This window comes from Canis lupus, chromosome 38, assembly GCF_011100685.1.
Source record: "Canis lupus familiaris isolate Mischka breed German Shepherd chromosome 38, alternate assembly UU_Cfam_GSD_1.0, whole genome shotgun sequence".
Lineage (NCBI taxonomy): Eukaryota > Metazoa > Chordata > Mammalia > Carnivora > Canidae > Canis > Canis lupus.
The window spans coordinates 3,944,879-3,969,233 of NC_049259.1; the positions used below are offsets into that span (position 1 = coordinate 3,944,879).

The 24,355-nt window shown below is 33.3% G+C and overlaps 1 protein-coding gene and 1 long non-coding RNA gene across 8 annotated transcripts in view; both read left to right on the top strand.

Moving 5' to 3' along the window:
• KCNT2 (potassium sodium-activated channel subfamily T member 2) overlaps positions 1-19,516 on the top strand; it is a 372,756-nt gene extending 353,240 nt beyond the window's left edge. For all 7 annotated transcript variants that reach the window (XM_038586089.1, XM_038586091.1, XM_038586090.1 and 4 more), the window contains 2 exons: positions 8,686-8,770; positions 18,806-19,516. In XM_038586089.1, coding sequence (XP_038442017.1) covers positions 8,686-8,770; positions 18,806-18,917 — 197 coding nt within the window. In that variant the 3' untranslated portion in view covers positions 18,918-19,516. The remainder of the gene's footprint in view (positions 1-8,685; positions 8,771-18,805) is intronic.
• A 225-nt stretch (positions 19,517-19,741) lies between these two features.
• LOC119868032 lies at positions 19,742-22,665 on the top strand. Its single transcript, XR_005385616.1, has 2 exons — positions 19,742-22,146; positions 22,257-22,665. It is a non-coding gene; the product is annotated as an uncharacterized LOC119868032 (long non-coding RNA).
• Positions 22,666-24,355: the final 1,690 nt, after the last annotated feature.

Sequence of the window (24,355 nt, forward strand, 5' to 3'; positions counted from 1 at the left end):
AATAATTCCAAGACACAGTATACAAAATTGCTGAAAACCCATGATAAAAGACTTCAAAGGAGCTAGAAGGAAAAAGAAACTATTAGTAAGGAACAAATACACTTGACTCTTGAACAACACAGGTTTGAACTGTGTGGGTCCATGTATACATGGATTGTTTTCAATAAATATACATACAATACCCTAAAAGTGTTTTCTCTTCCTTACAATTTTCTTTAAAACATTTTTTCTCTAGCTTTATTGTGAGAGCACAGTATATAATACATACACAAATATATGTTAAGTGTCTATTTATTGGTAAGACTTTTAGTCAACAGTAGGCTATAAGTAGTTAAGTTTAGGGGAGTCATATGTTAAAAGCAGATTTTCTCCTGTACAGGGGGCTGGCAACCCTAACTCTTGCATTGTTCAAGGGTCAGCTGTGCAAGTATGACAGCAGACTTCTTGACAGAAATTTTGCAAACCAAAACACAATAGAAGAACATCTTTGGAGTACTGAAAATAATAGTCTACCTAACACTTTATACACAATAAAAATATATTTCTAAAATAAAAGCCAATAAAGACTGTTTTAGACAAACCAAAGCTGAGAGGATTTGTCATAAACACATCTGCACTATGAAAAAAAATATTAAAGGAAGTTCTTAAGACAGAAGGAAATTAATGCCAGGTGGCAGTTTAGTTCTAAAAAGAGATGGTAGGGGTGCCTGGCTGGCTCAGTCAGAAGAGCATGTGACTCTTGATCTTGGGGTCATGGGTTCTAGCCCCACAATAGGTGTGGAGATTACTAAAAATAAATAAATAAACTTAAAAATGATAAAAATAAATGGTAAATATTGTAAAAAATATATTTCTATTTTATATATTTTGCTTAAAAACAATTTATTGTTTATAATAAATATTTTAAGACTTCTAGAATATATGGAAGCAAAAAATGTATGGCAATAATAACTAAGTAGGAAGGGAGAAATGGAAATATAATGTAGTAAGCTTGTAACACTATACATGAAGTGAGATATTATTTAAGTGTAGCCACTGAGAAGTTAAAGCTGTATATTGTAAACCCTAGAGCAGGGGCAGCAAAGTATAACGCGCCAGTTTTTGTTTTTTAAAAAAAAAGCACCATCCTTTCTTGTTTATGTATTATCTGTGCATACTTTCAGTTTACTGTGTAAAAAGTTTAATAAATACTACAGAAATTATATGATCCAAAAGCCTGGAGTAATTACTACCTGGCTCTTTACAGGAAAACCTGTGACCAATGACCAAGAGAAACTATGAAATAACTAAATCAAAAACATGTAACTAATAACCAATAGTGCATATAAGTAGGAATGATTTTAAGAAGAAATTTTTAAAATCTCAACTAATCCAAACAAGGTAGAGAGGGGAGAAGAGAAGAACAAAAAGCCATATGGGATAAATAAAACACAACCAGCAAGAAGGTAGATTTAAACCCAACTATATTGTCATTTATATTAACTATATTAACTATAAATGGACTAAACATTTCAATTAAAAGGCAGAAGTCATCAGATTAGATTAAAAGGGGCAAGATTCAACTCTGTATTGTCTATAAATCCCACATAAAATTTAAAGAAACAAATAGGTTTGCCTAAGAAAGCATAAAAATTATATTTTGTGCACTCATCAATCCAAAGAAAACTGAGTGACTATATAAATATTAAAGTAGACCCATGGATGCATGGATAAACATTATGTGAAGAGGAAAAAAGCCACAAAGAAATACACTGTATACTTCTGGAAAAGCCATTGTTCCTAGAAATCAATGACTGCTAAGGTTTAAGAGTGAGAGGAACTATGGACTGCAAAAGGGTAGAAGAGAACTTTTTGGCGTTATGGAAATATTCTCTATCATAATTCTGGTATGGGTTGCAGTACCATATGCATTAGTCGAGACTCATAGTGCACTTGGAGTTAGTGATTTTTTTTGTTTGTTCTACCAGCGAGTCTATGAGATAAACAGAACAGTGATGATTATCCTAGGATAACTTAAGCAATATACTTAAAGTCATATAGGCAGTTTACAGTTAATGTATAGATAAACATATAACTAGATGCCTGATTCCTATTGTGAAGATTGTATCTACATAGTATACTACCTCTCAAGAAAATTGCTTAAAAGGTCCAAGAAGGCAAGGACTTCCCCTACTTTTTCATTGCTGTGTCCCCAGATCTAGAATTGTTTGTGATTCTAATCATGTCCAGTTCATTTTATTAAATGACTAAGCTGAAGAACAAAATAATACGTGTGACAAATTGTAATTATTAACCATAATAAAAATGCCTCCTATAAGTCACATGGAAATAGTAAAGGAGAGCTGTAAAGTTGGAAAATAGGTTATTTTTAATTATTCAGGTAGTATGTTCAATATATTTTTCTTTCTTCAACTTCGGATGTTATTTCATGTGAAGTATCTTTAAATTTAAAGCAGTATGCTCAGTTGTTAAAATGAAAAAGAGAAAATAAATAAATATGGTCTTTCCAAAATCTTTTAGACTTTCTGTAGTATATCCATTCTACTTTTTCAGATTATCAGCTAGAGTCATAGTTTTAAATTTAGAAGTACATTACCTGAAAGCATATGAACACATTTGAAAATGTAATTAATGTTTTATTTAAAAATAAGTGTACCTGTATAGTTCCTTACCTTGCAGATAATTTGTATCATTTTGGATCACATCACTTAATATAGAATATCTGTCATTATAAGTATTTTGAAAGAAACTAGCATTTATTGAACAGATTAGATTAGGTGAATCTATTGAACAGATTCACTGGGATACACAATAATTCTGAAGTCCCTGCTTGGTGGGCAGGGAGAGCTGTACACAGCGGAGGAGGCATTTTAACAAAACAAAACTGGACTTTACACCATTGAAAAAATATGTTCTTAGACATTATTCGCTTTTATTTTGATTATTTTTATTTTTGAATTCTCTATCACATTAAAAAAGTTGCAAAGGGGTTTTGGTCTTTTAACATTTATAAAAGGTAATAGATTTTAAAAGGTTAGGAAATATTGAATATTGTATTTTAAAAGGAAAATTGGGCCTAAAGTAACTAGTTTTTTTTTTTTTTTTTTAAGTAACTAGTTTTATGTACGAAGTTAGTACATAATGAGTAGCTTTTGGCAGAATTGAAACAACAATTTCTGAAGCTTGGCTTTATATCATGCTATTTGTTTAATATTTGTTTTATCTAATCTTGATTTCTTAATGGTTTATATGAAGGGAGGTTAAGAGAGTCCTGATTTTTATCTTATGCATCATAAAATAGTTCTAAATTTTTTTTTAAGGAATAGATCTGTTTATTGTACTGTGAAAATGGTCTTGGTACATGTGAGAAACATTATATACTTTGAGGACAGCATTCAGAACTGTTAAGACAAAAGACAAACTATAATTTTAAACTCAATCTTGATTTAAGGGAAAGGCTATAAATTATTGACTGGAATGCATTCAGCATGAATTCAGATTCTATAGAACATGAAGCATGAAAGAGTCAAAAGATGTTCAGTCCAATAAGCGCATACCTAAATTTTACTGTAAAGCAGCAAGGACTTTTTATTTATTCTTATATACTAGTTTTCTTCTGAGACAAGTTGATTTTATCTCCAAGACTTAAGGCCATTCCCTGACTCTGCACGAATTCTTATGTGTCCTCTGGTCCCTGTTGAATTGGCTTCTCAATGCTGAATTATCAGAAAGTAATGGAAATTACTTTAAATAAAGATCATTAAATGATTCTTTTATCCTTATCTCTAACCACCTTTTTCCCCCCTAAAATAGACTGGTAAGTTCAGTAAAATTTACAGAATAGTTGTACTCATAGCATAGGCAGGTGCTAAATTGAAATACATGAGCAAATTAGATCAGAGCTATAAAACTACCCAGTTTTACAACTATCCAGCTGGATAAAATGTAATATGTTTAGAAGTTCAGAAGAGGGAAAAATGAAATCATCACTGATTATTGGGATTATTGCACTATGTAGAAGAAGTAAGCACTGTGTAACTGAGAGCATTTTCTCAATAAGGTATTTCTTGTAGTGACCAAAGAAAAATACACCATTGATCTAGTACAGCATCATTTCTTTGTCATTTTTTGCTTTTTTCCTTCAGCATCCATATATACTGTCGTATCTCCCTTCTAAAACCATATCAGTCTCTCCTTTCCTCTCTCCCTTGCTCCTCCCTTCTTCCCTTCCTGTCTCCCTGCACCTCCACTCTGTCAGGTTCTCTAGCTATCTTTTCCTCTCTCCTTCTGAATTTCCTCCATTTCCATTGGCCCCAAGCCACCATCATCTTTCACCTGGGCTTCTGTACTGTTCACCTACTCTTCCTGAACCCAGATTTGAGCCCCTAAAGTCCATTTCCTGCAGAACAGACAGAGAAGGTAACATATTCAATAGGAAATTAGATCATACCACTTAGTCTTCCATCCTGGTAACTCTTGTATGGCTTTCCATTGTTTTTAGAGTAAAATTTGAGCTTCTAATCAAGGCCTATAACGCTTTACAGGCTCTGGGCCTAGCTTGACTTTTCAACATTGTCCCCAGTTAATCGGCTTCTTGCTCACTTTAGTCCATCCCCAAGGGCCTGCTTTGTGCAAATTTAACTCAACCATCTCCATCTTTCTCATTGCTGTTCTCTATAAACATTTTTCTTTCCTGTTTGGATGCTAATAACACTTTCATATCACAAGACCTATAAGTTGTTATTTACAAGTTATGGATTGATTTTGCTTGCTACAATAATAATAGGAAACCATTATGTAGCACTTGATATAAATCAGGCACTGATTCTAAGAACTATATATTTAATATGTTATATATTTATTATTCACTTATAATTTAATTTGAACAATAACCTTTGAGATAGCACTGTTGTTCCCCTCCATTTTACAAGTGAGGAAACTGAGCACGAGATTAAAAGAAGTTATTTGCTTCAGGCCTCAACATGAGAATATTGAGAAAGCTGGATTTCAATGCAGGCACTCTGGTTTCAGAATCTCTCTTCTTAACTGAACCTCTTAATGATAACCTTTATATTATTTCAAATGTCTCTTTAATTACATAACACATAATAGATATGTTTTTGGAAATATTTAGCGAAGCCGACACAAATATATGTAAGATTTATTTTTCTTTCTAATCAAATTTATTTTCCTTATTTAAAAGTACTCTTAAAAATTCTTCGACAGGAAGTATTTTGTAAGAACAGAAGGAGTATAAATCTTTTCCCTTTCTAATGTGATCTATTTATCTGAAACATTCTGAGCAGAATACTCACTCTATGAAGATTTTGATTGAATAATTGAATATGCTAATTAATACAGCAAAATAAATTTCTTGATAAATACTACTAGAACATCTTAAATTTGACTCTATACAATTTCTTTTAAAGTTTTCAATATTCTAGTACATTTATTTTAATTTTTCACAAGAATAGCTGTGTTTAAGATAATTTTATCAGGGTAGCCTGGGTGGCTCAGCGGTTAAGCATCTGCCTTCAGCCCAGGACATGATCCTGGAGTCCGAGGATTGAGTCCTGCATCAGGCTCCCTGCATGGAGCCTGCTTCTCCCTCTGCCTGGGTCTCTGCCTCTCTCTTTCTCTCTCTCTCTCTCTCTTTAAGTAAAATCTTAAAAAATAATAATAATAATTATATCAATGGCAAAATAATAATTACAGTAAAACAATAATATATAATGATTTTTATTTTGCCAGGGTCTGAGATTACTTGTCAGGAACATATTGAATATGCTCACAACAGATTTTTCTTAGCACATATTTTCCTGATAGGAAATAGAATATTAATTCTGGTTCATGAACCAAATTTTCCAAAGTAAACTTATTTTATTCATTAAATACATTGTAGTTTTGGTAAAGAAACTTATTTAATCCACTGTGACTTTGCCACCACTGATGATGATGATTATGATTAAAGTAGGAAACCTACCACAGATTCCCTTCCAGAATTCAGAAATAACAAAAAAGTGAATATAAGGAATGGCCAATAGAGAAAATAATACCAGACTTGTAGCTGATAAAACTAGATCGTTGAATGTGGTTTTGGTATGTGGCCACAATAGGCTTTTAAACCTTGCTTCCTAATTCTTAACCACAGAGTCACAAGGAGGAGAATGAGCTTCCCAACAAAGCAGGATGACAGGCAAGAAGTAGACCAGAAATAACTCTACAGCAAGGCAGACATGAAAGAGAGAATGGCTTTGAACTCAGCAACTTCTTTTAATTTCTTTTAACCTAACACTGAGAAGTCAGCAAGGGGTGGGTGGGGAAAGAAACTGGGAGTGATGAGCTCTGATTGTGTTACCCATGTCTTGATATAAATCATAAGGGAACACTGAACTGAGCGCATTAGCACAATATTGCCTTCAATTTCTGAAGTGCATTTAAAAAATGAAAATCTTCAGAGTGATAAATACAACAGACTACTTGAGCAGAAAAAAAAATCAACATAATAGTTATATCTACTGCTATAAAGTTCTGTTATCTACAAGTTTTTATACTTGTAACAGGAAAACCAAGTCACTGACATATCTTGACTTCATGCCAGAAAGATAAATGAGTACAACATTATATTAATAATCAAGGAGAGAGGTCGGGTATTGATATTGACTGAGAAGCTATTTGTTAAGATTGCTTTTCCTCTAATGCCATTATTTAATAATATTCACTGTTTATATGAGAAATTTCAATAATGCCACTGTTTATATAAAGAAATTGAGTTACACATAACCAAATGAGATGGAGATTTTCTAGTAGACCTGTTATGTTTTAGAGTATCCTGCTTAAGTCTCCAGAATGTACTATCAATCTCTTCTTTTGTACAACACTCATGGAAATTAACGTAAGGGGAAACTTTCTCAAAAAAGTATAGATAAATCGAAATTGCTTTTTGTATAGAAAAAGGATCTTGGTCTTCTCCTGTCGGTACAAAATGGTTTGAGTTGGAATTATACCTTATTTGAAGTAAGCTCATCATTTTATATTCCTTGGAATTCTGAACTCCAACTGGTTAAATTAGCCATCTACCCTTAGGCCTAATGGGCAGGTTTAAAGTACAGGATACAAGTAAAAATACAGGATTCTCAGTTAAATTAGAATTTCAGATAAACAACATATAAATGCTTTAGTATATGTATGCCACAGTATTTGGGACGTATTTATACCATAAAAAAAAAATGCTAGTTTTTATCTGAAATTCAGATTTTACTAGGTATTCTCTATTTGGCCAGACAACCCTATCCCTGTGCCAGGATACAATTCCTTGGGTCCACCCTAGAGACACGCAACCAAATATGTTTCTTTTTAAAATATAAATTTGATGATCTTATGATTATAATAGTTTTACCGGCAAATTTATGGTAAGTTTGATTATACTGCAGCTTATCTTCCTTGTAAAAGGGTTTTCATTTATAGCCTTTAAAAATAGGACACATCTGCATGGCAAATTGAACTACAATAACTAAAAATATTACTCAGTTTTACACATTCAAGTGATAAGTTTCTAATTAGATGAACACAGTGGTAGGCATTATTTAATAAAAATGATATATATTTTCCAGTTCAGGAAATTATCGGAGTCAACTATATTGCCCTAAAAAAGACCTTTACTTTAACTTTGTGCATTTGGGTATTGATGTATCTCCATTGATATGAAATATATTCTTAGATTTTGGATCAAATTGCAAAATGTATTACTTTGTTTTAGGAACCAAACTTATCTGCAACTGAAGTGACTAGAAGGACACTCTGTATGACTCTAGAGCAGGATTTTGACTAGTACCTTCACAGCCTAAAAATGCCACCCTTGGGAGGATTAATGTTTATTGAAGTATGTGTCCACATGGCTTTACATCTTATCAGGTTTGGCAGCTAAAAATTGATATCTCAAAGCTGTTTTATTTTTCAGTGTCCTGTGTAAAGCCAAGTTAGCTCTTCAAACTTGAAGACTGACAATGTCTTCAGAGTGAATTGAAAAAATTAAAAGAACAAAGCTTTTTATTTTAAAAATACACATTTCTTTAGAGGGACAACAAATAATTTAGTAGTACACTTCCCTTGAAACTTAGAGTTAATTCTGTTCTATAGGATTCTTTGTATTTTGTGAAAACATTAAGATGGCTTATATCAGGTATATCCTATAACAATGTGAAACATATTTAGAATGTTCAAGCTTTTTAGATACATTTCTGTTGTGTTTTTTGAATAGAATGTCATCAGATTATTTCTTTCACAGAATTTTCCATATGAATATTCATATCTGAGATGGCCATCTATAACCACAATTATTTTTTATAACTGATAAGGCAGAATTAACACCTTGTTTATATATTTCTTTAATAGAAATACTTTTTCAGTGTAATAGCTTAAAGAGTAGAATATAACTGTAGTTGTTCTGAGCAGAATTAGATACTTTATTTTTATCTTCTGTTGGAACAAAAAATGAGTACCTGTCGGATATTTTCAATGACAGTAATTTGAAAATAGTCAAAGTTATGTACACAATCACGCTGTGGGCAAAACTATAGCAAGTTCTTGTTGACAGCTATATGGTTTGAGGATTAGATGCTCTACAGTAATTCCTGTAATTTTCTGTAAGTAGTAAAACAAACTTGGCATTTATTTATCTTCTAGATGAAATGAATGATCATCAAAGTACCCTCTCCTACATCCTGATTAACCCATCTCCAGACACCAGACTAGAGCTGAACGATGTTGTGTAAGTTGATCTTCTATCTCACATAGGCATTCATTAAAAGAAAACCAGCAATTTATTTTTATATTTTTGTTTCCACTATTATAATCCCTAATTTCTTGTCATAAATGCTTAGAAATTCCATTTCATTTTTATTTTCAATAAACAATCCACTCTATTTCTATGTGTAATGCTATAAAAAAAGTATTGTAGAATTGTAGAGGTATAAAAGAAGGAAATAACAGCAGGAATTCTATATTCTGTAAGCTCATATATATTTGGAGAAATAAGAGAAAATATGATAAGAGAATGAATGATAAGAGAATCATTTGATAAGAATGATAAGAGAACAGCTCAGAGGAAAACATGAAATACTCCACATTATCTAGTTCTAAATATCTTAGAGTTCCCAAAAACTCCAAAAACTCATAGAAAAAGTCTATGGTAGTAAATTGATTAATCAAAAACTCTGTGCCATGCATATACAATTGCATTAGTGTTGCCTTAAAAGTATGATATGGAGATCAGAAATTTTTCCTGATTTCAAAGTCTTACACTCTAATTAACAAACTACAATTTATTTATTTATTTATTTATTTATTTATTTATTTAAAGATTTTATTTATTTATTCATGAGAGACACACAGAGAGAGAGAGAGGCAGAGACACAGGCAGAGGGAGAAGCAAACTCCACGCAGGGAGCCCGATCTGGGACTCAACCCCGGGTCTCTAGGATCACGCCCCGGGCTGAAGGCAGCGCTAAACCGCTGAGCCACCCAGGCTGCCCAAAAAAGTATAATTTAAACATAAAAATGTAATAGAAATATATAATATGACTTTGTTATTAATGGATTTAGCATCAACTGAGTGAGACAGTGCTTTTCTAATTTCAAAGAGGAAGTCATTGTTATGAGTTACAGTAATTTCAGAGGATATGAGGATTTGAACTAGACTTTGAAAAGTATATAAGATTTGTGTAGGTGGAGAACACAAGACATTCCAGAACAGGGAAATGGCTAGAGAAAATGCACTATGTAGAGTTTGCATAATGTGCTTCATTTGGCAACATTTCATTTGGTAGAAGAGAGGGTCCAGTTTGACCAGAGTAAAAAAGCTTTATATTAATTAGCATCTCTGTTGTTCACTCAATAGAATATTGGAAATGTATATTGGAAACCTGACTCTGGGGACGCCTGAGTGGCTCAGTTGAATAAAGAAGATATGTATGTGTGTATATATATAATAATAACAAAATATTATTCGGTCATCAAAGAAAAAGAAATCTTGCCAAAAACTAATATTATACTGGTTAACTAACAAAGTAAAAAAAAAAAAATTAATTCTATGTGATGGTCATATAAATAAATAAATGCTGCTTCACAGAAGCAAGTCAGAATAGGGAGGCAATTTTCTAGGAAGGAAAAGGGGAATTGCTTGTTGTGGGAAAAAAAGAAATGGTGAGTTTTCTATTATGAATTAAACTGATATGAATATCAAAAAAAAAGATGATGAGCTGGAAATTTGGATATATCATTCAATGGCTATGTGGAAATGTCTAGAAAGCATATGGGAATATAGTACTGGAGCTTTGAAGAGAAGCTATTTCTATGTAGAAAATAGTGATTTTTCATCTTCCAGATGAACAAAGCTAAAAAGAGAATAATTTTAGGGTAGAAAGATAGGTGTGTTTCAAAAACTTCTTAGGAAGATACCTCAGCAGGAGCAACTTTAATGCAAAATCAGTGTGAAAACAATTTATAATGCAACTCAGATACAACTAATTAGTATAATGCTTTATTTTGCCATCTGATGATTCTGAACTAGAATATCAGAACTTTGGGGAATGAGATACATGATAATTTCACCTTGTAAAATTCTTAAGGAAGCTGTCAAAAAATATGTCCATTGGCGATGTTGAATTTATGGAAGACTTTAAAGTTACATGAAAATATTTTATTTATGATGCATTTAGCTCTTAGCTGACCATTCTGGAGACTTTACTTGGTATGTTACTATAATAAAACAAAACTGCTTAGTTTTTCTTGTGTCCATATTTATACAACTTCCTTCCTTTAAACTCATAAAATCAGGCAATTTTTATTAATTTTCCATCTTCTCTAGCATCCTAACCTTTTTATGCCTTTTTTTAAAAGTGTAGTAATAATTTTTTTAAAAGATAGATTTTTTGTTTGTTTGTTTGTTTGTTTGTTTGTTGTAGAGAGAAAGAGCATGTAGAAGGAGGGGCAGAGGGAGAAAATCTCCAGCAGACTCTGCTGAGCATGGAGCTCAATTCAGGGCTCAATCCCATGATCCATGAGATCATGACCTGAGCTGAACCGAAGAGTTGGATACCTAACCAATTGAGCTCCCCAGATGCCCCACTATATATAGTGTTTTCTGGAAGTTATGCTTACCTTATTCATATTTCATAATGAATTATAAACTTTTAAACCAAATATGATTATTTCCCATGATTATTTTTGATAGAATGGGAAGATATTGTTAACCTTTTGAGTCTATAAACATGTCCTTTCATTGAATAGATGTTTATAATTTGAAATAATTCCCCCAAATTTAAACTTAAAAATAAAATATGTATGTTACAATATATATTTTGTAGGAAAAATAAACATAACATTTTCTGCCTTGTGGATACTATTATTTTTTATTTATTTAAAGCTAAAACATCAACTTGACTGCTATATAAAATCTTTTTACAATGACCTGTATTTGTGGCCATTGAAATAATTTTTAACATAACAGGAACAGTGATGAATTTCATGAAAATAAAGTCTACTGTGACAAGCAGTACATATTTAAGAAATTGATTTTATTAGACTCGTACGTTTAGTGGTGATAGTAATAAAGCAACTTTTGCAGCTATATCAATGAATTTAGGGGATACTTGATTATAATTATACCTTTTGATTTTCTAAAAAAAGTTGCTTTCCAAAATTCATTTTAAATAAAGATGTAGCTTTAATTGATGATTGGTGATTGGTGTTAAAGAGCTTAACCTTCTTGAAAGAAATGAAAATGAAAATACAAAATACAAAATTTTGTGGGACGCAGCAAAAGCAATTCTAAGAGGAGAGTTTATAGTAATAATGTATATATTAAGAAATTAGAAAGATCTCAAACAATCTTAACTTTACATCTAAAGGACCTAGAACAAGAAGAACAAACTATGCCCAAAATTAGCAGAAGGAAATAATTAATAAAAATTAGAATGAGAGGTGCCTGGGTGGTTTTGGCTCAAGTCATGATCTTAGGGTTGTGAGATCAATCCCCTCCTCGGGCTCCTCACTCAGTGAGGAGTCTTCTTAAAACTCTCTCTCTCTCCTTCTGCCCCTCCCCCTACTCTTTCATTCTCTATCATTCTCTTTCTCAAGTAAATAAATAAATATTTTTAAAAGTCAGAATGAAAATAAATAAAATACAAACTAGAAAAATAATGAAAAGATCAATGAAACTAAAAGCTTTGAAAAGATAAATAAAACTGACAACCTTTAAGTAGACTGAGAAAAAAAGAGATGACAAAATAAGAAATGAAAGCAGAAACACTGCAAGAAATACTACATAAATTCTGAGAATTATAATGGACTACTATGAACAATTATATACCCCAAATTACATAACTTGGGTGGTTATGTATATATGAATACATTTCTAGAAACACACAACTTACCAAGACTGAATGAGGAAGAAATAGAAAATCTGAACAGACCAATAATGAGTTAGGAGGTTGAGTTACTAATTAAAAAAAATTGTAATGCAGAAAACTCCACAGCCAGATGGCTTTAATGATGAATTTTACCAAATATTTTTAAATTTATTATTATTATTATTATTATTATTATTATTATTATTTGTATATTTTTTATTGGAGTTCAATTTGCCAACATATAGCATAACACCCAGTGCTCATCCCGTCAAGTGCCCTAGGTGCCCGTCACCCAGTCACCCCAACACCTCGCCCACCTCCCCTTCCACTACCTCTTGTTTGTTTCCCAGAGTTAGGAGTCTCTCATATTCTGTCATCCTTACTGATATTTCCCACTCATTTTCTCTCCTTTCCCCTTTATTCCCTTTCCTATTTTTTATATTCTCCAAATGAATGAGACCATATAATGTTTGTCCTTCTCTCATTGACTTACTTCACTCAGCATAATACCCTTCAATTCCATCCACGTTGAAGCCAATGGTGGGTATTTGTCGTTTCTAATGGCTGAGGAATATTCTATTGTATATTTAGACCACAGCTTCTTTATCCATTAATCTTTCGATGGACACTGAGGCTCCTTCCACAGTTTGGCTATTGTGGACATTGCTGCTATAAACATTGGGGTGCAGGTGTCCCTGCATTTTACTACATCCGTATCTTTGGGGTAAATCCCCAGCAGGGCAATTGTTGGATCATAGGGCAGTTCTATTTTTAACTCTTTGAGGAACCTCCACACAGTTTTCCAGAGTGACTGCACCAGTTCACATTCCCATCAACAGTGCAAGAGGGTTCCCCTTTCTCTGCATCCTCTCCAACATTTGTTGTTTCCTGTCTTAATTTTCCCCATTCTCACAGGTGTGAGGTGGTATCTCATTGTGGTTTTGATGTGTACTTCCCTGACGGCAAGTGATGCAGAGCATTTTCCCATGTGCTTGTTGGCCATGTCTATGTCTTCCTCTGTGAAATTTCTATTCATGTCTTTTGCCCATTTCATGATTGGATTGTTTGTTTCTTTGCTGTTGAATTTAATAAGTTCTTTATAGATCTTGGATACTAGCCCTTTATCTGAAATGTCATTTGCAAATATCTTCTCCCATTCTGTAGGTTGTCTTTTAGTTTTGTTGACTGTTTCTTTTGCTGTGCAGAAGCTTTTTATCTTGATTAAGTCACTATAATTCATTTTTGCTTTTGTTTCCCTTGCCTTCATAGATGTATCTTGCAAGAAGTTGCTGTAGCCAAGTTCAAAAAAGGGTGTTGCTTGTGTTCTCTAGGATTTTGATAGATTCTTGTCTCACATTGAGATCTTTCATCCCTTTTGAGTTGATCTTTGTGTCTGGTGTAACACAATGGTCTAGTTTCATTCTTCTGCACGTGGATGTCCAATTTTCCCAGCACCATTTATTGAAGAGACTGTCGTTTTTCCAGTGGATAGTCTCTCCTGCTTTGTTGAGCATTAGTTGACCATAAAGTTGAGGGCCCATTTCTGGATTCTCTATTCTGTTCCATTGATCTATGTGTCTGTTTTTGTGCCAGTACTGTACTGTCCTGATGAACACCACTTTGTAGTACAACCTGAAATCTGACATTGTGATTCCCCCAGTCTCTGGTTTTCTTTATCGATATTCCCCTGGCTGTTTGAGGTCTTTTCTGATTCCACACAAATCTTAAGATGATTTGTTCCAACTCTCTGAAGAAAGTCCATGGTATTTTGATAGGGATTACATTAAATGTGTAAATTGCCCTGGGTAGCATTGACATTTTCACAATATTGATTCGTCCAATCCAGGAACATGGAATATTTTTCCATTTCTTTGTGTCTTCCTCAATTGCTTTCAGAAGTGTTCTGTAGTTTTTAGGGTAGAGATGCTTTACCTCTTTGGTTAGGTGTATTCCTAGGTATCTTTTGCTTTGGGGTGCAATTGTAAATGGGATTGACTCCTTAATTTCTCTTTCTTCAGTTTCATTGTTAGTGTATAGAAATGCCACTGACTTCTGGGCATTGATTTTGTATCCTGCCACACTGTCAAATTGCTATATGAGTTCTCACAATCTTGGGGTGGAGTCCTTTGGGTTTTCAACGTACAGTATCATGTCATCTGCAAAGAGGGAGATTTTGACTTCTTTGCCAATTTGAATGCCTTTTATTTCTTTTTGTTGTCTGATTGCTGAGGCTAGGACTTCTAGTACTATGTTGAATAGCAGTGGTGAGAGTGGACATCCCTGTCATGTTCCTGATCTTAGGGGAAAGGTTCCCAGTGTTTCCCCGTGAATTTTACAAATATTTAATGAGGAATTAATACTAATCCTCCTCAGACTCTTCCAACATTAAGGAAGAGGGAACACTGCAAACTTATTCTGCAAAGCCGTAGGTACCTAGATACTGAAACCAGTTAAGGATATCACAAGAAAAGAAAACTGTAGATAAATATCCCTATGAATATAGATGCAAACCAAATTTAAGAATATATAAGGATTATGCAGCATGACCAAGTAGAATTTATCCATGGGTTGTCAGGATGATGTATGCAGCCAATTAATGTAATTCATCACATTAATAAAATGGAAGATAAAAATCACATGATCATCTCAGTAGATACAGAAGAGGCATATGACAAAATATGACATCCTTTCATGATAATAATCCTTAATAGATTGGGTACTGAAAGGGACATACCTCAATATAATAAAAGCCATATATAATAAACTCATGTTAACGTTATAATAAATGAGAAAAAATTGAAAGTGTTTCCTCTGATATCAGATACAAGAAAAGGTTGCACCCTCTCAATTTTCCTATTCAGGATAGTACTGGAAGTCCTACCTAGAATATTTAGACAAAACAAAGAAATAAATAGCATCCAAATCAGAAGGAAGAAGTAAAATGGTCACCATCTGCTGAAGATATGATCTTATATAAAATTCCAAAAAGTCAATAAAAAATCTGTTTAATGATTTCAGTAATGTGACAGATTATGAAACCAATTTACAGAAATCAGTGGCATTCCTTTATCCTAATGACAGTAATATTTTACACTAATGACTCAACATCAAAAGAAAATAAAAGAAAGAAAGAAAGAAAACCACCCTATTCACAAGAGGTCCAAAACAATAACATACTTAGGAATAAATTTAACCAAAGGAGTGAAAGATCTGCCCATGAAAACTATAAACTTTGCTGAAAGAAATCAGAAAAGACACAAAGAAATCGAAAGACCTCCTATGTTCACGGATTAGAAGGATAAATATTTGTAATGGCCATACTATCCAAAGCCATGTACAGACTCAACAAAATTCCTATCAAAATACCAAAGGTTTTCTTCACAGACTAAAACAATCCTAAAATTCACATGGAACCACAAAGGATCTTGAGTAGCCAAAGCAATCTTGAGAAAAAAGAACAAAGCCAAGGTGTCACACTTCCTGAATTCAAACTATATTATAAAGCTATAGTAATAAAAACAGTATGAACCTGACACAAAAATAGATACATAGATCAGTAGAACAGAATAGAGAGCCCAGAATTAAATCCTGGTATTTATGTTCAACTAATATTTGACAGAATAGCAAGGAACACCCAATGGGGGAAAGGAAAGTCTCTTCAAAAATTGAAACTGTAGAAGCACATGCAAAACAATGAAAGTATATTTCTATCTCATACCACTGAAAGAAATCCTCAAAATGGATCAGAGACCTAAATCTGAGACCTGATATCATAAAACTTGTAGAAGGAAACAGGGAAGAAACACTGATATTGGTCTTGGCAATGATATTTTGGTCATAATGCCAAAAGCACAAACAAGGAAAGCAGAAATCAACACATGGAACTACATCAAACTCAAAAAGCTTCTGCACAATGAAAGAAACAATCAACAAAATGAAACAACAGCCTATAGAATGGGAGAAAAATTTTGCAAACCATATCTCAGATAAGGGGTTAATATACAAAATATACAGAACTTCTAAACAAAGAAACAAACAATCAGATTTAAAAATGGGCAGAAACTAAGGCTTCCAGAGGACATGAAAATAGCCAATGCTGCGGATAGATGCTCAGCATCACTAATCATCAGGGAAATGCAAATAAAAATCATAACAGGATATCACCTCAAACCTGTTGGGATAGCTATTTTCAAGAAGACAAGAGATAACATATGTTGGTGAGAGTATTGTAAAACCAGAACTCTTATATACACTGCTGGTGGGAATTTAAATTAGTCCGACCATTATGGTAAACAATACAGAAGTTTCTCAAAAAATTAAAAATTGATCTACCATATGGCCCAGCAATTCCACTTCTGGGTATACTATCCAAAGGAAATGAAAACAGGATATTGCTGAGACATATGTACACACACATCTATTCAGCATTATTCACAATAATAGATACATAAACAACTGAAATGCCCATCAATGGATGAATGAATAAGAAAGATGTGGTGTAATACACAATGGAAGAAGATATCCTGCCATTTGCAACAACGTAAATGGACCTTGAGCCCATTATGCTAAGTGAGATGTTGGAGAAAGACAAGTACTGGGTGATATCACTTATATGTGGAATCTAAAAAAGAGTCAAGTCCATAAAAAATAGATGGTTACAAGGGGATAGGAAGATGGGGGATTAAGATTGATGGTATTTAAGTGTTCAAGCTTGTAACAAGAAGTAAAGATAGAGATCTAATGCACAGTATAATGAATATTGTTAATAATAATGCATTATAATGATGTAATATGATGAATATTGCTTCAATGGCAATCATTAAAATATATGAATTTATCACAGTAACATGTTGTACATCTTTAATTTACAAATTGGAACATGTTCAATTTATCAAATAAAAAAGAGCTTAATATGCACTATTTTCTTCATCAATCTAAATGCTAGTGATGTTCAAAGTAATTATAAAGCAGTGTGCATAGGTAACAATATCCAGTTAATGGATTCAAGGACATTAATTCCAACTTTTATTTGATGGGAGAAAATAGACTGTAGTGCTTTAAATTGCCTTTTCTTATTTTCATTAAGGAACGTATTTTATGTATATTTTTCCTTTAGTTTTTAAGAGGAAATGTGTAATCTTCATTAGAATTCTCACTTTAAGTTAGCTTTTCTGCTCATTTTTTTGTACCTCCCAAATGTTTATAAAAGTATGACTTCCCAGTTTCATTTGTACCTGAAACAAGACTGTTCAAATGCTGCATTACATGTATTTGTTTTCCTTCTTTCTCTGCAAACAGTCAATGACTTTACACTGCCTTTGGAACAGAAATCGAAACTACTTTATCCTGAAACTTAAAGTCCTTCGTTAGCTGTTTTCTACTTTTCTCCCTGAATTTACCTTCCACTATTTCCTGGTTTAACCATTTTCCTGAAGTCAAACTCATTTTCTAAAGAGATCAGGAGCAAGCTAGAGAGAGAAGCTTAGCTCAACCTCCTCAGTAAAAGTATTCCCTCATTTTTTCTGTTACTTTTTTTCTCTTTCTGTGATGTTTGGAATTTATTTTTCTTGTCTATATCTGCTTTATAGATTAAAGTCTACTAATCTTGTGCAAGATAGGGGTTAAGGTTTGTGACTTTTTCTATTCAGTTCCTAACACAGTATTCCAAGTGAGCTCAAGAAATTGAACCTTGTGTCATTTGAAAGTTGGAAGTAAAACATCTCTCTTCAAACAAATTCTAACATTATTGAAGTGTATGAGTTTGGCAGATGGACATTTTTCCATTTACCAGTTAGAATGAATTAAGAATTATTTTTTATTCTTTTGTATAATTGCTCACGATAGCACACCCTGAATTTTAGATTAATTTCCAGATAATTAAAAGATTATCTCTGCATAGTATTCCTCAGAGTGTCTATCAAATGATTACCTTTTTAGATTCCTGAAATATTTAATTTAAAAAGACTTTGGAAATGATATAGATCCAATTTATTTATGAAAAAAATAAGACTAAGAGCAGTTAAGTAGTAGAAGAATCATGGCTGAGATTTAGGTCTCCTTGTTAGAAAAATAGTCAAAGATAATGAATCAACAGAACACTAAAATAAAACATGAAGTTTTGATAAGAGGAAGGAGGTGAAACGGATCAGAACTAAAAAAGAATAATTATTAATTCATCAGCTTACATCATAATCTGCTTAAATACAGAAATAATATAAGTCCCTGCCAAATTGTATAGGCCACCTAAAAAGTGAGTTCTTTCACTAGTGCTATGTATAGATACAGTTTAGATGACCTGAAAACCAAACACATTTGAAGCAGCAGTCTAAAGTGTAGGTGTGAATTTTTTTTTGCCTTTATTTACTATTACAGTTATTTGCTTTTTCTTTTCCTAGATACTTAATCCGACCAGATCCGTTGGCATACCTTCCAAACAGTGAACCCAGTCGAAAAAACAGCATCTGCAATGCCATGGGTCAAGACTCTCGGGAGGAAACTCAGCTTTGATAAAAGGAAAATAAGAGACCTTTTTTCTCCTACAAGAATCTTGCTTGAAACAACTCTAAATCTTAGGAGAAGAATAAGTGCTGCTGGCATGAAAGAAACTTGATCAGAATATATTCAATTATCTCACATTAAAATCAATCTATTCTCTAAGAAATATAGATTATTTTGAAATTTAAAGTATTGCTTATTGGTACTCCTCCTATTAATATTTGAAAGACATCAATGGGATGATTTTGAAAACCTCAATTAAAACACACAAATTTAAATGGGATATTTGACAATATTCCAAAGTGTATGAAGCCAATTTTTAAAAGTATTAAGGTTTTATGAAAGTAAACAAAACATCCAACTACATTTGGTGCATTACACTGGACGTAGAAGACTGGTTCCTCTTAAAAACTAAAAAGTCATATTATATTCTTTAAACTTGCTGTTTTATAAAATTGAGCTCATCATAAATGTCTGGCATCTACACAGAGATTAACCAACAAAATTGTGTGGCTGACTTTTGTGAGAGACTCACAGTTTGCTTTAGAGTACAAATCATTTTATCGTTTTTTTGCCTTTTCATATCATATCATATTCATTTTAGAACTTGAGATGTTGGGATCCCTGGGTGGCGCAGCGGTTTGGCGCCTGCCTTTGGCCCAGGGCGCGATCCTGGAGACCCGGGATCGAATCCCACATCAGGCTCCCGGTGCATGGAGCCTGTTCCTCCCTCTGCCTGTGTCTCTGCTGCGCGCGCTCTCTCTCTCTGTGACTATCATAAATAAATAAAAAATTTTAAAAAAAAAAAAAAAAAAAAAAAAAAAAAAGAACTTGAGATGTTTACAGCATGTTTTATTACATTGAGGAAACCAAAACAAAAAATATCAAGTACCTGAACTTTTTTGCTACATTTACATCTGACACACATTGTATGCCAAGAAGAGTGTTAAAAAACAAATATTTATTATTCTCCTAAAAGAATGCCTGACAGAGAAAATACTGAAAACACAAATGTTGACTTAAATTGAAGCCAGGAATTGAAACGTTAACTGAAATATGCAGTAATGATTTTCATTAGGCTCTTGAGCTTTAACATTTTCGTAGTCTATATAGTATGTTTCATCAGAAAGATACTTTAAAATTCAAACAGGCAAAATTAACCTTTTATGGAATACAAGGACATTTCAAAACTTTAAAAGTCCTCCTCTATGCTTTACTATTGAGATATTTATACACAAAACAATATGTTAAAAAATTTATTTAATTTTGAAAAATCATCTGTAGGACATATAACACTGTGAGGAAAATGCATGTAGTTAAGATGGGTAGCTTTTGCCATTGAAATTTAATATAAATCCTGAAGAATTTTACAGTTATAAGATAAATATAGATTGATCCTTGATGACACCAATGCTGTTATCTTACTGCTTCGTTCCGCTTCAGAAATAGGCTGAAAAGCACAAGAGCAGTTTGCCAGGTGGTGGGAATATGTTACGGTATTCCCATGAGAGAGACATTGGTAAATTTAAAAAGACATTTTTCCTCTAATTTTGTGTTTTAAAAAATTTCTGACCTTGACAATGAATTTTAATTCCACAAAAAAATTGGGCATATAAGACTAGAAAGAGGCATTTTCTTCTTTCTTTTCACAGAGAAGCAGATAAATTGAGAAGATAGTGGAAGAATTTTTTAAAACAACACAAATATAAATAAAGCCGAAAATTTCCCAGATAATTCTATGGACATGAAAATGTAAAACCAAACATGTGAAATTATAGCTGATAGCCATTGTATAATTTGGCTTACAGAGGATGAAATGCCTATTTGTTATTGTTGTTTTTTAGTATTTTCCATGACTCTCATTTTAGAATAACAAAAACACCAAGAATTTCCTCTAAAACAGGGAAAGCCTATGTTTAACTTTCTCTAATCAGAGAAGTAGGGAATTTGTCATGTTACTTAAAATTGGCAGCAGACCTTAAAACAAAGATTGTATGCATATGTATGCATGTATGTTGTAGACATGTGAAATATACTTGGCAAACTTACATATTCACCTGTAAATTATTCAAACGAAAGACAGAATTGAACTAATATATGTAATGGAGAACAATAATAAGTTTAACTTATTTTATATTTACACATGAATAATCAAATGTGATATTTCTTTGAGTTGTCATTTCATTACTCCATTACAATTATTTTTAGGAATAAATGGAAGATTTTATGAATATTCTATTTCCCCACGAGATCTCAAGTTTAGTATTTTTGCATTTTGACCATTGTCAAGACTAGGACTCCAAGCTAGGACATGACTATATTTCCTATAAAACTAAAAGCTTTGTTTCATAAATTTTAAAATAATTATTTTTGATTATGAACAGTAGTCCAAATTTAATAATTGACATAATTCATAACAGCTTGCTATAAAAACGATAGTTTACTAGTCTTTCTGTTATTTAAAGAATAAAATACGCTTATAAAAGCCTTTTAACAAACTGCTGCCTTTTTAAAATACTTAACTTGCACACAAAAATAAAACATAAAGTCAGTAATAGTCCTTGTAATCCTATGGGAATCGGTTGTTTATTGTCTATGTACCATTTTGCTACCAGTTACATTGAATCGCTTAAAATAAATAATAAAAATTATTTCTGGTGGTGAAAACCCTTGGTGCTTTTTGCCAAAACTTCAATTGCTTAACCAATTATGCTTTGAAACCACAAAATGCCTTTGTCGCTTTTATATAAAGTAATGTAAACGTGAAGAAACATCAACATAAACATGATGGTCATCTCATTGGAAAAGATAGCCATAAAAAAACGTGTTGAATTACTTCTTAACATAATAGTTTCTGAATAGCTATGTGGTAGGAAAAGCTCAGGGAGGATGGAGGTTGAGAAGAAGTGAACAAAGGGAAGGAGAAAAAGCAGAAAGGAAAAAGAAGGTGGAAAGGAGTGAATGTAGGTGCTAGAAGAGAAATATTTTGTTTTTGTTTTTTACAAAACAGTGAATTCTGCCCAAATATAGTAATTTAACCAGAAAAGTACTGGTTAGAGGGGAAAAAATAATTTTAAATGCAATGATAGACTTTTGGCTCCAGGGAAATGGATTCTATTCCTCCTGCTAAGTACAACTAATAACTCTAGATATTATTTATTAAACAAGCATCAGAAGACTGAAAAGTGAAAAGAAGAAGGAAGACAGACCGGGGAACTGGGTCGTGTGGAGCAGCAGGGCGGTGAGTTCCTGGGTTTTTTGGTTGCCTCCTCTGTAGCCTGCTCTGCATATTGAGAAATATCAATGAGCATGAACAAAACATCCCAGAAATAACCTGCTCTCTCCTTCCAGGGGACTGGCTCCAAGAGCAGGTGCACAGACTTCTGATGCTCCTGCACTTCCCCCGTCAACATAGCCAGGAGCCAGAAGCTAGCCTCAGCAGCCCTGCAGACCAGACCGGCTTGTCCTTGCGCTTGCCTCCAGTGAGAACGAGGCTCCCCACATTTCCAGCAGGTTCTGCAAGTGCAAGTACCACAGTGACTTTTCTGTGAGCCACAGCTGTGCCATCTCCAACAGTCTTGATTTCAGTCCTGGGGTCTCTTCATGGGGCACTCTGTCTCTGCCCTGATGATGACTCACACTCTTCATATCTGCTGTTGCTATATTCTTTTCAAGTTCTCTTTATTACTAACCAATCGGTCATGGCTACAGAGCTCTGCTACGGCTAATAAATTTCTACATTAAATTTTGTCTGTCTAAATCACTGTGTGGTTTCTTTCTCCAGATTGAATCCTGGCTGAGATTTGTCGCACAAAACAGCAGTTCTTCAATCTGATTAAATCTGAGATAATGTTGATATCAAATTTCAAGGACTGCAATTTAAAGGACAGATTTTGGGAAAACTTCAACAAATTAAATAGCACCTGCTGGGAAACTTTTAAGACAGATCATGCTCATCCTGTGGAGTATTAGATCACTTTATTTCATTTTGATCTTCTCTGCTTTTTTTTTTTAAAAATAGGACTGCTCTTCAGTCTATTTAGAGAGACATGTCAGCCTTAATTATTGTGAGTCAATGTAATATGATAGCAAATGGTCCTAAAAATATAGTTACTTGACTTATAATTAAAGTCTGTCTTCTGTCTTACTATTCAATAGAATTACTTTCTTTATATCTAAAAATATTTCAATAGAAACAAAATAATGGGGACGCCTGGGTGGTTCAGTGGTTGAGCATCTGCCTTTGGCTCAGGGCGTGATCCCAGAGTCTCGGGATCCAGTCCCACATTGGGCTCTCTGCATGGAGCCTGCTTCTCCTCTCTCTTCCTATGTCTCTACCTCTCTCTGTGTGTCTCTCATGAATAAATAATCATTTCTAAATTGTAAGTATTTTTTAATACTGATAATTGCCCAATGTCACAAATTATACCTGTATGCATTAAATGTATTGGAATCTAAATTTAATGGGGACCACAGAATGAAACCCACCTAAAATCTGTCAACCTATCATTGTCTTAGTCCATTTGGGCTGCAAGAACAAAAATGCCATAGACTGGGTATGTCTTTAACAAACATTTCTTTTACACAGTTCTGGAGGATCAAGACAGCAGCAGATTCAATGTTTGGTGAGAACCTGCTTCCTGGTTTATAGATGGCTTTCTTCTTGAATCTGAACCCAGCAGAAAGTAGAGGGAAGCAAACTCTCTTGGGACTCTTATAAGGGCCTGAATCCTATTTATGAAAATTCTGCTTTTATGATCTCATCAAATCTTAATTTCCTTCTAGAGACTCCAGCTCCTAATGTCATCACATTGGGGGCTAGGACTTCATATGAATTTGGAGGGGAATTTGGAGGGGGCAGATACAAACATTAGGTCTATAACATTCTGTCCCTGGTCCCATCCCCCAAATTCATGTGTTTTTTTTTTTTTTTTTCACGTGCAAAATAGATTCATTGCATCCCAGCAGTTCCAAAACTCTCAACTTGTTTGAGCATCAACTCTAAATTCGAAAATCACATCTAAATATTATCTAATTAAGATAATCTCTAATAAGATATACTTTGGGATGAAACCCAAAGTACCATTTATTTACTTATTTTATTAGTTTTCTGGGGCTGGTATAATAAGATACAACAGAGTGGGGCCCTTAAACAACAGAAACTTATTTGCCACAATTCTGGAGGCTTGGGAGGCCAAGATCAAGGCAGATTTGTTTGGTGTTTGGCAGGAGCCCACTTCCTGGTTCGTAGGTGGCTAACTTTGGTGTATGCTTTCATGGCAGAGAGTAGAGAGAAGCAAGCTCTTAAACTCTTTAGGGCATTAATCCCTTTCTTGTGGCTTCACTTTCATGACTTCATCTAAACCTAATTATCTCCCAAAGGCACCTAATATTGGAGGGTAAGATTTCAAAATGCAAATTTGAGGGAGGCACAAATATTTAGTCTATAA